This window comes from Schistocerca serialis, chromosome 3, assembly GCF_023864345.2.
Source record: "Schistocerca serialis cubense isolate TAMUIC-IGC-003099 chromosome 3, iqSchSeri2.2, whole genome shotgun sequence".
Classification (NCBI taxonomy): domain Eukaryota; kingdom Metazoa; phylum Arthropoda; class Insecta; order Orthoptera; family Acrididae; genus Schistocerca; species Schistocerca serialis.
The window spans coordinates 221,792,799-221,807,498 of record NC_064640.1 but is presented as its reverse complement, the minus strand read 5'-3'; the positions used below and the strand labels follow the sequence as shown (position 1 = coordinate 221,807,498).

General features: G+C 40.0%; 2 protein-coding genes across 2 annotated transcripts in view; one reads left to right on the top strand and one right to left on the bottom strand.

The window, feature by feature from the left end:
• LOC126469956 (GDP-fucose transporter 1) overlaps positions 1-384 on the bottom strand; it is a 41,446-nt gene extending 41,062 nt beyond the window's left edge. Inside the window, exon 1 of the mRNA XM_050097368.1 lies at positions 47-384. Within this exon, the coding sequence (XP_049953325.1) occupies positions 47-108 (62 nt within the window). The 5' untranslated portion in view covers positions 109-384. The remainder of the gene's footprint in view (positions 1-46) is intronic.
• A 121-nt stretch (positions 385-505) lies between these two features.
• LOC126469955 (carbohydrate sulfotransferase 11) overlaps positions 506-14,700 on the top strand; it is a 40,251-nt gene continuing 26,056 nt past the window's right edge. The window contains exons 1-2 of the mRNA XM_050097367.1: positions 506-902; positions 11,620-11,808. Coding sequence (XP_049953324.1) covers positions 11,622-11,808 — 187 coding nt within the window. The 5' untranslated portion in view covers positions 506-902; positions 11,620-11,621. The remainder of the gene's footprint in view (positions 903-11,619; positions 11,809-14,700) is intronic.

The following is a 14,700-nucleotide window of genomic DNA, read 5'->3' as shown; positions in this document are numbered from 1 at the left end:
ATTTTGGCGCTGTTGATAAAATGAAATAAACACTTTGTAATCATACCAATAAGCACAAACAACGAAAAATATCTTCAGGTATTGTGCGCACAACACGTTGTCACCCATGATGCCACGTCCACCGAGCTGGGTCGCTATACACACCCACAATTCACGAATGTAAGCTTTATCGCACACTTGCCGGCTCCATTATCTGTCGGCAAACATCACGACATGAACCTCCCTCCTTCTGCTCTTGTGTCAAAACATTTTTGCAAAGCTCTTCTGCGGAAACAGAGGGCTACCAATGTTAGACATTGAATCTAACAAATAGCAGAAAGTTGCAATCTACAGCAAACATTTGTACAAAGCTAACCCATTCAGCAATCTGCCATTACATCAGAGTAATTGTGTCACACGAATCTCATGTTATATATATCAATGAGGTAAGGTGGAACAGAGAATTCACGAGCGTAATTTTAGATGCAGTTGGTAGTTCTGTGCCACACATCAGCGATGTTGGTGGTATGTTTTCAGTGAAAAAATTGTAGCATATCACAATAAAATTCTGAAAGAAAGTGGAAATAGTGTCGGTCGTGACTTGTGACATTGGCGAGAACTTTGTTTCTGAAGCTGCAGTATTTTATATACTCTTTCTACTGACATTGCCAAAACTGTTTACATCCTAACAACTATTTGGAGAAATACTGAACGTCATAGAGTGACTGATCGCCTGAACGTAGAGATCATAGTAGACTGACAGCTGAACGTAAGCTGTTGGATCTGTTAACTTCAGAGAATATGTCAAGAAGTTAATTGTTGAAATTAGAATACATTGTGGAGCATTGGTACCCAGTAAAAATGTTCTACGAATTTTTCTGGCGCACTGTGCTTTGAAAACGTCTGGATCTCTTTGTTCACAGGTAGTACGAGCATAATTGCAGTGTGTAGTTTTTGTTTTGACGCTGCAGAAAAAAATAAATATTTGTACTGGTTGGTTCTATTTCTTCGACACAATGTAACAAAGTGGGATACCATCACTTTATTGACAATTAAAGCAAAATTCGTAACAATTAGTGTTCAGTGTCTTGCACTACAGCTGCCTTTATATGGGGTGACGGAACTTCGATATGTTAAAACTATATGCCTATATGTTCGTCCTGCCGTTTTAATCTTTCATTGAGTTTTATGATAGTATGTACACTCCAGTGCTTGACGGAATATTTATTCTCTAAATCTTACAGTTGTTATTATTGGGTCGTGGACCACTTTGACAACAGTAGGAGGGACGTCAAGAAATGCGTTACATAAAACAACATATAAATGCTAAGAAAAATAGACGTATAAAAAAATTATATGTGCATGTATTACAAAGTACACTCTACAAGGAAATATTATTCTCAGTGACTAGGCAGATGGCAACTACAGCAAGACTATCATTGCAGCTAACAATGAAGTGGAACACACCCCAGCACCACTGAATGACACACTCGAACCACCTTTCTTCTTCCATTGTCATGGGCAAGTACAGCTACCAGTGTACCTGGAAAATAAAAACCAAACAAAAAAGAGCAGCAGCGAGCATTCATATAACCTATGTTATGGAAGACTTGCTGGTTATTTATTTATCCAGCGATTGTGTCTCAGTGATGTAGGAAAACCCAAATCAGGATGGACAGAACAGCTCCTTCCTTCTGAATATGAGGTCAGCGTCTTATCAGCTGCACTACATGATTCGGCAATTCCCTATATTGTATAATGTTCCTTGTTTACATACAATTAGCTCCAGGTAACTGGCAGTATGAAATGTACTTTTTTTCTTCATTGCTGGACACACTGAGGGCTCCTGGACTGTTTCCAATTTGCAATTTAAAACATAGTTCCACTGTTCGCTGCTGCTCACACTAGACACCCATTGATGACTTATGGACTGAGAAAATGCTCCTGTGCCTCTTGCCTCAATCCCAGACTCCGTATTCAATTATGTGCCACTGTTCACCTGAAAAACGAAGCCAATGGACACTACTGCCCTGCATTATATCTCTTCTAACATGATCCTTGTGAAAGCAGTAAACCATAATCACGTGTTGACAAGATGCTGCAGTTATTGCCTTTCATTACTGTTCACTACTCTGAGTCCTCTAAGTAATATTTAATTGTATAATATTTATTACTTGTGAAGAATGTTTCAGCTGCCTTTGTAAACAAATGTGTTTCAGTAATATTTTTCACGTCCTTTGACAATTTATTTTACACTTTTGTCCCATGATGTAAAACACTGTTTTTGTTTGTTTTTCCTGCTTAAATGGAACTTCAAAGTGGCTCTTGTTCCATGATTGCATATAAGCATAGAACTGTTAGTACATTACTTAGCAGTATTTTCCCTGATAGGCACCACTGATTAGTAGATGTACAGTACTCACTTGGTGCAGTAAGGATACCCCATTTTTTTTTTTTTTTTTTTTTTTTTAAGTAGCCCTTTACAATGAGCCTGACTAATACTTCCAATTATTATTCTTATGCAGCTCCTTTTCTGCAGTTTACAAGCTGTGTCCATGTTTTTTTGTCTTTGATCACCAGAGAATAAGCCTGTAGCTAAGAAATGAGTACATGTAGGCATAGAAAGTCCCTGCAAGACATTGGCAGCTAAAAACTGTTGCTAACATCCCAGGAGCATACCTTGATGATGACATTATTTTTGCCAGTATCTTTGTAAGTTTTCCCCATGTTAAGCGACAATATTCATCCCTAAATACTTAGTGTTTGCTGCACAGTCTATGGATTTATCATCATGAATTTAAATTTAGGTATTTCATACAGGATTGTGGACAGACTGGTTTCAGCCGCTGCTTTAATTTATTTTTGAAGTCAGACAACACTTTGATATTCTTTGTTCATTAGAAGTATTGTTCATTATTGTAAAAAGTACTACCTTTTGCTTGTACCTTTACATTACTTTCTATGTGATAGCCATAGTGTTCTACTCTCATATGTCAATTGAAATTGGCTGAGCAGTGAAGCTGTAAGAAAAAAAAAATAGCTTCTTATATGTACAACACTGGGACAGAATTAATATCTGGAGTTTTTTAAGTTTGCCTCTACAATAATTTCTAGGAGCTATTTTTGCAATAGTTTTAACAATCTTTTTACCTGCAGATCAGTGATCAGGATGCAACAAGCTAAGTATAGATAAATGAGACCATAGCACATATGTAATAATGTGTATGGGTTATTGGAAGCGTCCGATTCCACCCATCTGTATTGGAAAAGAAACTAAACTCCACCCGAACAGGCTAAGGAAGCCCAACGGTACTGACCGGTCGCCGTGTCGTGGATGTGGGTATGGAGGGGCATGTGATCATCACACTGCCCTCCCAGCTGCATGTCAGTTTACTAGACCGGAGCCACTATTTCTCAATCATGTAGCTCCCCAGTTTGCCTCACAAAGGCTGAGTGCATCCCGCTTTTCGACAGTGCTCGGCAGATTGGATGGTCACCCGTGCAAGTGCTAGCCCTGCCTGAGAACGCTCAACTTTGGTGATCTGACGGGAACAAGTGTTACCACTGCCTCAAGGCCGTTGGCTCCATCTGCTTTGACCTGTGACATAATGATGATGTGGTGTGTTACATCACTATAGCACAATGTTTTGGAGTTGGTTTGTGTTTGTACATGTTGTGTTGCATTTGATGGTGGATGTGGATGTAGATGTGTTGAGTGTAACATGTGGTATTGGGTTCATTTGACTCTTGGTTATCACTGTGGTAATGTGGGTTTGTTTGAGTCTGGGTATTCAGTGCCATAACATGGATTTGGAAGTGTTTGATTTGTTTTCAATGAGTTGTTATGATTTTTTTCTTTTGTTTGTGAATTTGGTGTTTTTGTTAGATCTAATTAGTTTGGTGTTTGTTGTTGTGGCTGTCGAATTTTTTTGCCGTACCAAGTTTTCGAGTGGTGTGTGGATTCCTGTTATTGAGGGCTTTGTTTCAACTGTGAAGTTAAATTCACCATACCGGTTTTTTGAGTTGTGTGTGATCTCCTGGTATTGAGGGCTTCATTTGAGGCATACACGTGTAGTAAAATTTATGATACCAGTGGTTTTTGTTTTTGCATTTTTTAAAAGATATTTTGAAGTTATCCACCTTGGCTGTTTTTTACAGCCAAAGTGGATAACTTCAAACTGTCTTTTAACAAATATACGGCTCTGATACTCCACAACAATAACATATGGGGCATCCCTTATTGCATTTACAAAAAACACATGTAGCTCTTTGGGAAAACCGTGTACCTGGTGATCTGTATAACACAAGAATCAAGCATGTAAGTCCCTATAACTTAAATTCCAGTGCTGCTTCCTCAAAGAACGTTCCTGTAGTGTTTGCATCTGCCCATGAAAGACTTTCCATAATATCATTTTTGATGAATATAGCAGTACCATGCCCTGTATGTTTCATTTTGCTAAAAGATTCAGTTCTTTGGAAACCAGTTGTTTTAAGCCCTTATTTTCTTTTCTGTCAGACCATGGTTCTGTGATAAGGAAAATGTCGGGTGAGTTAGAAACACCAAGCATGTCTATATCTTCTGCTTTCCATCCAGAATACTGAATATTTTGATGCAATGTTCTAACGTAACAAACTTGTGCCTTAGTATCCATATTTACTATTTTGCCTTTTTTCCTACTTGTATGTATAAAATGTCATAGTAGAAATAAATATAATGATTTAACTGTTTGAATAGTCCACTAGAAGTGTTTTCAGAGAACTATACCCAATATATAAACATAAACATCACTCAATGATTAGGCATTGGACAGGTGTTGTCTACTAGGCAGTATGATATGCTATCTATGATGGCGGGACATGTGATCAGCGTGCCGCCAATCCCTCTGGCTGTTGTTGCCAGCAGATGAATCCTGATGATGTGACTGCTTCTTTATTCCAGCAGCTCCCTCATCTGGCATCACAAGGCTGAGTGGGCCTCATTCCAGACCTCCCTACATCAGAAAAAAAATCATAGGTGGTACCGGGAATCAAATGTGGGTCCTTCTGCACCAAAGGCAACAACACTAACCACTCAGCTACAGAGATGAGGTGGTCTGTTTTCCGTATACTTCTATACAGTTTAATTACAATTCATGAGGGTTTTTTTTGCAGATGAGGGAAGAGCCGGTGGAGGGGGTTGTGTTTTTGGGTAGAAAAAGGTTTGCTTTCATGACTTGGTGAACATCACACTACAAATTTCCATCTTCGGGTTCAGTCCCGAGGCAGTCTGTTTTTATCTGTGCCTTTGCTTTGTGTATGTCAATAATCACACTTAATGCAGTGATTTGGACTCCATGTTAAGCAACTGTATTAACTGAAGTGTTTGATACTGTCTCATCTCCACTCACAGCCTGTCTCCTTTCATTCTAATATAAACGTTGGCCAGCGTTGTAGATCAGTATATTACCACGTGTAAAATTTCATATGTGCATTCATTATCCTCACCAACGCTCAACTGACCCCCTGTACTAGCTGTGTTAGCTGTTCAAAGAAGGCTAACTTGAACTTGCAAAGATGTTAAAGAGTTTTTGATGGCTGAAGAATAAATCACTTTTATCCTATAAAAGTTTCAGATGTTAACGCAGTCATAATCTAAAGACCTCTCTCTTCTGCGTAAATGTTGATACAGGAAATAGAGGTAACAGTGGAGACTAAGAAATCCCAAAAAAAATACATTGAAACCCCCCTTTGTCCAGAATTTTATTTGCTTTTGCAGTGAAAACACTCGATACTTGGTGTCAATTTTACAGCACAAATAAAATAAAATATTGTTGGCAGCAGTGTGTGTGTGTTTTTAAGTGCAGCAAACAAGTTGCATCTATGATGAAGTCTGACATCTTCTCAAAATCCGTTGTTATGCTTATTAATGCAAGCATGATCCAGCTAACTGTGTTACTTCTGCTGCCTAACAAGTCATTGTAAAAACTGCAAATTGTTCTCAAAGAGAGACAGAATTTATCAAAACTGAATGCAGAGCCTTAGATTTTACATATTCTGAGATCTCTGATAGTGAAGAATCTACCACGTATCTTTGAACTGAAAAAGGTGAGTAGTTGAAAACCACTAATCTAATCATTTGGGAGTCTCTCACACTCCTCTTGATGAAATAAAAAGCTATAGTTATGGAAAAGCAAATTGTTAACACGTCTCCCATATTACAGTGGAATGTTTAGTAGCCTCCCAAATTACAATGGAACATTAAGTAGATTCAGGACTTATGGGAAAAATTAAAGCTCCTGGCACATTAAATGCTATTTTATTTGCACTTACAGGAAACTCATTTCAAAGACACAGGAATTCCTGCACTAAGGGGCTAAAACCTGTGCAGAAATGATGACCTTAGTGGAGACAGAGCTAACAGTCAAGTGGCTCTTTTTCCCTTCCTGTGATGCATATTATTTCTTCCCAGTTCCCCATGCTACAGGGAGGCATACAATGCTGTTATATATATTATTCTAATAAAGCAATATGTTTGTTACACCTGCCACCACAATGCCGTCTGAGTAAAGTAGCACTGTAAATTACTATGATGGAACCCCTCTCCCCATTTCTCCTAGGTGATTTGAATGTGCCTAACATTTTATGGGACTATTGTATCACCAACCCCAGTACTTGGTTGTATGGAAATTCACCCAGGAACAGTATAGAAGACTTTTGAATTGAGGGCAGATGACATTTTTACATAGAAACATGATCAGTTTCTTTTATTTAAATGCTGCTTTTATTCTCAAGTTCTTGCGGGTATTACGGAGTGAGAAGTGGCAATATCAAGTGACTTGCAGACAGTTATTCCCCACAGTTCCTGGTCTGCATCCAAAAAGACTGAGACTCCTTTCTCTCTATTAAACCTATTTTTTTGTGGATAATTTTGAAAACATATTTGATGAACTCTCTTCCCATAGCAAACTGTGGAGTAGTTCTATCTTAAGACAGCAAATCCTACTCAGTCCTGGGTGTTATCCTCTTTCAGGCAACTTCGGGATGCACATGTTAAAATCTTCCGAGAAGACTACTCTGGTGATGCTGAAGGTGCCAGATCCCCCCTCCCCATTGGACTCTGAATTGATGTTTGTTAGTGTTACACCATCCTCACCAGTGGCAGTGATCCTAGGGCATGACCTGTCTTCCTGGCCCCATTCCGCCTAAGCAGGTCATCCTCAGTGTGATAATTCAGTGGAACTGCAATATACAGTGTGTTACAAAAAGGTACGGCCAAACTTTCAGGAAACGTTCCTCACACACAAAGAAAGAAAATATGTTATGTGGACATGTGTCCAGAAATGCTTACTTTCCATGTTAGAGCTCATTTTATTACTTCTCTTCAAATCACATTAATCATGGAATGGAAACACACAGCAACAGAACGTACCAGCATGACTTCAAACATTTTGTTACAGGAAATGTTCAAAATGTCCTCTGTTAGTGAGGATACATGCATCCACCCTCCGTCGCATGGAATCCCTGATGCGCTGATGCAGCCCTGGAGAATGGCGTATTGTGTCACAGCCGTCCACAATATGAGTACGAAGAGTCTCTACATTTGGTACCGGGGTTGCGTAGACAAGAGCTTTCAAATGCCCCCATAAATGAAAGTCAAGAGGGTTGAGGTCAGGAGAGTGTGGAGGCCACGGAATTGGTCTGCCTCTACCAATCCATCGGTCACCGAATCTGTTGTTGAGAAGCGTATGAACACTTCGACTGAAATGTGCAGGAGCTCCATCGTGCATGAACCACATGTTGTGTCGTACTTGTAAAGGCACATGTTCTAGCAGCACAGGTAGAGTATCCTGTATGAAATCATGATAACGTGCTCCATTGAGCGTAGGTGGAACGAAACTAAAATGATCTCTAACATGGAAATTAAGCGTTTCCGGACACATGTCCACATAACATCTTTTCTTTATTTGTGTGTGAGGAATGTTTCCTGAAAGTTTGGCCGTACCTTTTTGTAACATCCTGTATATTACTGTCACCTGCCAAAACTACAACTAATTTCCTCTCATTCTGCAATCTGTGCTGCTCTCCAACAACCACGCTTCACTGATGACCATTCCCCAACTATCTGAGGTTACCATGTATTCTGACTGTCCCCAAGAGAGCATCTGGAGGGATCTGTACATTGGTTCGCACAAATGTCATCAAAGAGAGGATTCCCCTCCACAGCACGTTGAAAAGAATAGCACTGTGAAAGTAAACAACCCTACTAATACCATTTGTAATGTTTACCTCAAGGCAGGGCGTTACTTACCTTGAGAAGACCACCTTAATCCAACAGTTCTCTCTATCTCCCGCGTCATTTCTCTTGGCAATTCCAGTATGCACAACCTACTGTGGGGAAGTCCACTTTGTCTTGTTGGGGTCTTCTGATTGAACAGCTTCTTTCCAGTCTTGATCTGTGCCTCCTCAATAACAGTATTCCTATGCACTTCAGTGTCACGCATGGTACTTTTTCAGCCATTGACCTTTGCAGATCTTTTTCCCCAAATCTCATGCCTTTACTACATTGGTAGCTCCATGTTGATATTTGCAACAGTGACCACTTCCCAGTGATCTTATCACTTCCTTGCCATTGCCCAACAGACCAGCTACCACAATGTACTCGTTAAAGAGCCAACTGGCAGTTTCGTACCAGTGCTGTTACCTTTGCCCATCTCTGTCAGATTGCACTGAGGAAGTTGTTGGCGATATCTCTGATGTGATCACCTGCACTGCTGGAACTGCTGTAGTCCTTCCCACTTGCAGTCTCATCTACTGACTGGTGCCATGGTGGGTCAAAGTCTTTGCAGCATCTATTTAGGATTGTGGAATGGCCTTGTGACATCCTTTACAGACTATCCTCCTCTCTTTTAAGTGGCTTCATGCTAAGCCTCACTATCTGATTAAATGCAGTAAGAAGGAATGCTGAAAGAGTTACATTTCCTCCTTGGAAATGTATGGCCCATCATCCCAGGTGTAGGCCGAGCTCTGTAGTATTCTCGGCTGCCAAAGATCATCAACTGTCTTGGATCTTCTTGTCAGTTCTTGCTGGACACCTTGCCACCCATTTTGTGGCAGTGTGTGCATCCTCTTCTGACCCAGTTATCTTTCAAACACGCAAACGACAAGGTGAAGACGTCTCCCTATCCTTCATCACCCATTACTTCAAATTACTTAATGAACCTTCCACTGACAGGGAACTGTGTCAGGTTCTTGACTCATCATATGATATTGCTCCAGGCCCTGATTCACTTCATAATTCGATTATTCAACATCTGAATGTTATTAGGAGACTCCATCTACTCAGGGTCTTCTACCACATTTGACTAGAAGGTGTTTTCCCTCACCAATGGTGAGATGGTATCATAATCCCCACCCTTAAATCAAGCAAAACACAATCTTTGTCGACAGCTACTGACCAGTAACCTCACCAACATACTCTGGAAACAGATTGAAGGGTTGCAACCCAATTATTATGTTTGGTTCTTGAATCATAAAGTCCTTGGTTGATCCCCTATCAGTGTGGTTTGCAGGTGGGACAGTCACAGCTTGACCATCTGATGAGGTTGAAAAGAGCAATCCAGCAAGCTTTTTCTAAACACCAAACACTTCATTTCAGTCTTTTTTTGACTTGGGTAGGGCATACAACACTGCTTGGTGGTACTGCATTTTCATCATCTTCATGACTGGGCCTTTCATGGCTCTCAACCAGTTATTATTTGTCAGTTTTTATTCCACTGGTTGTTTCAGGTTAGACTAGGTACATCGCTCAGCTCACCATGGGTCCAAGAGAACAATGTCCCACAGGGCTTTTGTGCTGAGTTTACGGTCTTCCTCAGCACCATTAATGGGCTTGTAGCATCTGTTGGACCACTTGTCACCCCAACATTGTAAATCAACAACTTTTGTGTTTGACAGCTTGCAATTTGTAACCTGAGCTGGAAGCTAACTCCAAGGTGCCATCCGAAAGGCCTCTGCTTGGACCCTTTCCAAATGCTTTCAGTTCTGTCCTGTGAAAGTGTGGGTTGTGCATTTTTGTCGTCATATCACGGTCCATTCTGACTCAGAAGTCTACTCGGGTAACCAGTGCTTGGGCATTATTGCACTGTCCTGCTTTTTGGAATTCCTCTTAGATAAAAAGCTGACATTGTTACTCCATATTCATCAACTAAACTATGTGCATGTGAAAGCTTAGTGCTCGCTTCCTTGCCCACACCTCTTGGGTGTGGATCCCATTACACTCCTCCATATTTACTGAGCCCTAGTCTTGTGGTCTTGTCCTGATTGGGCTGTGGCTGCCAGTTTTGTGGCTTAGGAGCAACTTCAGCTTGGAAATTGTAGGAACAGCTTAATGATGATAGCACCCTCTTGAGTAAAATAGTCCACCCATTTATATATATGGACAGGGACTACACAGGTGGATGTCATCATCAGAAAAAAGAAAACTGCTATTTTCTTTGGCAGAGCATGGAATGTTAGACCTCTTAATATGGTTGGTGGGTTAGAGAATGTAAAATGATAACTGGGTAGGTTGAAGGTAGATATACTAAGAATTTTTGGTTGTGGTGGTGCTGAGTGAGGAAGAACAGGACTTGAAGTCAGGTGAGGGTTCCAAGCTGAAGGTGCTCCTAAGCCATAAAACTGGCAGACATTAGAAATACAGGTGGACTACTATGAACAGAGTAGAGAACACCTTATTGTAGCTAAGACAAACACAAAGTCAACAGCCACCACAGTAGTAAACGTTTATATGACTATCAGCTCCACAGACAATTAACAGATTGAAAGAGTATGTGATGAGAGAAAATAAATTTTTCAGATCAGGAAGGGAGATGAAAACTTGTGATGGGGGACAGGATTTCAATAGTAAGTCAAGGAAGAGGGGGAAGAATAGAGGAGAACATGGACAGGAGGAAAGAAATGAAAGAGGAAGCCGTATGGTAGAATTTTGCAGGAAGCTTAATTTAGTCATTGCTAACACTTGGTTTAAGAATTATGAAAGAAGGTTGTAACTGTGGAAGAGACCTCGGGACACTGGAAGGTTTCAGACTGCCCTCCCATTGACTGCCTCCAACTTTACATAGCAACACACTGTCAAATCTGTACTTACTAAAATCTGTTGCTTGCATATATTTCTTTTTTGAACTGTTTCCTACTCCTGTTTACAGGATTATAGGACTCTTCCCTTATCTCTGCATTGCACATAAAGGTAAAACATATTACTTTCATCCAACAAAGGCCACAAGCTGACAAATAAGATGCAGATTCTTTTTGTATTTGAATAATTTGTAGAATGATCTATACAAGTTATGAATTGTAGGGATTTTGATACACTTTTCATTAATAAATAGACTTATTCTTGGGGAAGGTTTGTGTGTGCAATTTATTATTGCTATGCCAGACAAGTTGTTTCGTCATAGATACTTCGTGCTACTCTTGCGAAGCCAGGACAGGTCGTTAGTAATGTATGAGGGAAACTTTTGGTCTCTTATCTAAAGTCCCATGCACCTCTCTGTGTAGCAATGAAAGATAAAGGAGAAAGAAAGTAAAGCCATTGTGTTCATTAGTTTTATTTTATGAGTAAACTACAGGTACACAAAATTAATAAATGCATTTATCTTTCAGATATGCAAATCAATCTTGGAGGATATACATCATTGGTCACATTACTGTTGAATCCCAGCAAATTATATATCAACAATGAGATGGCACATAATCTACAGATGAAGACACTTCTGCTGTGCCTAGTAACATTAAGTTGCACGAGCATGCTGTTTTATTTTGGAAGCCTGCCTCGTATAGAAAACACAGCAGGTATGTATGAGGGCTCTTGGAGGGTTTTCCCAGACAGGAAAAAAAGGACATAAATAATCCTGGAGTCAGCTAATTCATACCTACATTGGTCCTGCCCACACACTGTAGCAGAAAACGAATAGGCTAGCTCAAAATCAAGTTTTATATTTTGTCAGCAACATCATTTTTGTAATATTTGCAGTACAGTCATCAATAAGACAGCAATTCCCTAAATCATTTTCACAATGAAACTGATGCTGTGCCAAACATCATTAAATAACCAGGGATGCTGTATGTACAAAACAGTTGTGATGCTTTCCCACAGCAACTCGATGTGGCGACCACAAACGTTGTACATACAAAGCATGTTCTGGTACACACTCTCCATCCCACCTGGTGCCTCGTCAATTTCTTGTGCATCTGCCAGAACTCGTGCCAGCAGAGCTTCCTCTGTGTCTACAGGAATCTCGTAATCTTGCGTACAATCCCACAAGCAGTAGTCCATAGTAGTTAAATCCAGCTACCATGACAGCCTCACACTTGGACCACCTCAACCTATCCCTTTTTCACCATATCATCTGTTGAGATGTCTCCGTACTGCATGTGAAAAATGAAGTGATGCACCATCATGCTGAAATCACATTTCCTGATGGATATTCAGTGGCACAGCCTCCAAGAACAGATCCAGTACACATCATCCTGTCTACCGTATCGCATATCAGGAAAAGCACCTCTGAGACTTTTCTCTTTCCCTCAGCAGACGTGGACATGTTACACATCTGAATTTAAACTTTCATAGAATGGAAACAGTACATTTCTGGACTTGGGTTCCTAGTAAAAATATTATGTACTCACTCCCTTCTATAAGTCGTAGAAGTTTGTAATGGGACTTTCCAAACACCATATATATAACTACCACACACTGAACATTTACAGGTGTATAGCAGGTTACTTATTTCTTTTCAAGGATTTGTCTAAGGTGTATGTAGAGTTGTCAAGGCAAAACATCCTGAATCTTTATTTGAAAACACATGATGTTGTTCAGACATTTTATTTCTGTTGGAGGATTGTCAGAGTTTTATAGTTTTGTATTTTACTCTTTGCAGCACAACTGGTAAATTCACTAGTGTGCAGTGCAGGTCTTTTTCTTTGTAACAGTGTGTTAGCAAATAATTCTCATTAGTGTTAAATATAAATGGTTTGTTAATAACAAATTTAATGACTGGGTAAATTTGCCATGCATCTGATGGTCACACATTCAAATCAGTAGACTGAAAGAATTCCTTAGTGAGATGTGTAATATAACCTTCACAAGTATCAAAAAGTTAAGCATGATTATGATTTACATCGAATTTGCAGCAGAATTTTGTCCTTTCCTTGGTCATATTTATGAAGAATCTCTTGTCCAGCGAATACTTCCACATGACTGGGAAACAGCTTGCATGGGTCACTCCTGTTTACAAAAAAATGGTAAAATATCAGGTGCACAGAATTACATGCAGAATTCTGGAGTACATTCTAAGTTTAAACATTATGATGTCGTAGAAGAAAGCAAATGTCTCTCAAAGAACCAACATGGATTCAGGAAAAACTAGTCATGTGACACACATCTTTCTTTATTCAGTCATGACATCTTACAAACAGTAGCTGCAGGTGAACAGACAGATTGTAGTCATGGATTTGCTAAAGTCATTTGACAGTGTACCACATCTTACAGTTTTTGTTCCTAAATATGTGATTGTTTTAATGAATATTAGTCTAAAAGAAGCCATTATGCTACATTGGATGGTAAACCTTCCACAGAAACCAAAGTAAATGTGGATTGCCCCAAGGAAGCATAATAGGACTTCTTAATGTTCTCAAAAGGGTGCATACAGGAGCATATAGACAGTCCATATGCTAATGGATTGTGAAATGAAATTGATAATATTGGTATTTTGTACCCTCTAGTATGCAATTTTTAATGGTGTGTGGAATATACGCGGGAAAAGCAATCTCTGTATCAAGTTTCTACCTGGAACTGGAATGGAAAGGAGTGCTTCCTGATTTAGATTGGCTTGGTGCTTCGTATGGAATGAGAGGAAGTGTGTTGAATCCATAATATCTGCCGTGCGTACACTGCTGTTGTGAGCAGAATACAGTCTTTTTGTAGAGTTTACAATGTAATGCCATTTGTACTGTGCTTTATAGGGCAGGTCGCTCCTATGCCTTTAGTTTGTCAGACGCAGACTACAAGTCCAGCAGCATTAATGTGCTCTGAATGTTTCTTGTCTCAGGTCGCTGTGAAAGGAAAGTTATAGCTGGTAAAATTACAGAAACATCATGGAAAGAAACGAGTCCAGTTCTGTTCATTGATGATATCTTCATAATTTGGACTCAGGGCCAAGATACTGTATCCTCACTTCTTCACTACTGCAACTCTTTTCTTCTATCTGCTTCATTGGTCCTCAACCTTATGTGCCACCTTCCCCAATTTTGACCTTCACCTCTTCCATCCACACCTCTGTCCCAATTAAACCCACTAACCACCAACAGTACTAACATTTCAGCAACTGTCATCCCTCCCACTCCAAAAAATCTCTCTCATACAGTCTAGCTACCCATGGACTGTGTAGCTGCAGCCTCAAGAACTTCCATGCCCAGTATGCTGAAGGTCTCATGAGGGTTTTCACAGACAGGTGTTACTCTATAAACCTAGGTAATAAACATATTTCTCATGCCATATCCTCACACGCCCCCAGTTCTTCCACCTCCCCCAAGAATCATCCACAAAGGAGCACCCCTTCCACTCCCCCCTCTCATCACCCAGTATCACTCTAGACTGGAACAACTAAACCGTATCCTTCGCCAGGACTTTGATTACAGTATCTGTTGTCACACCCCTTCTAAGATGCGAGTTGTCACCCACCCAAC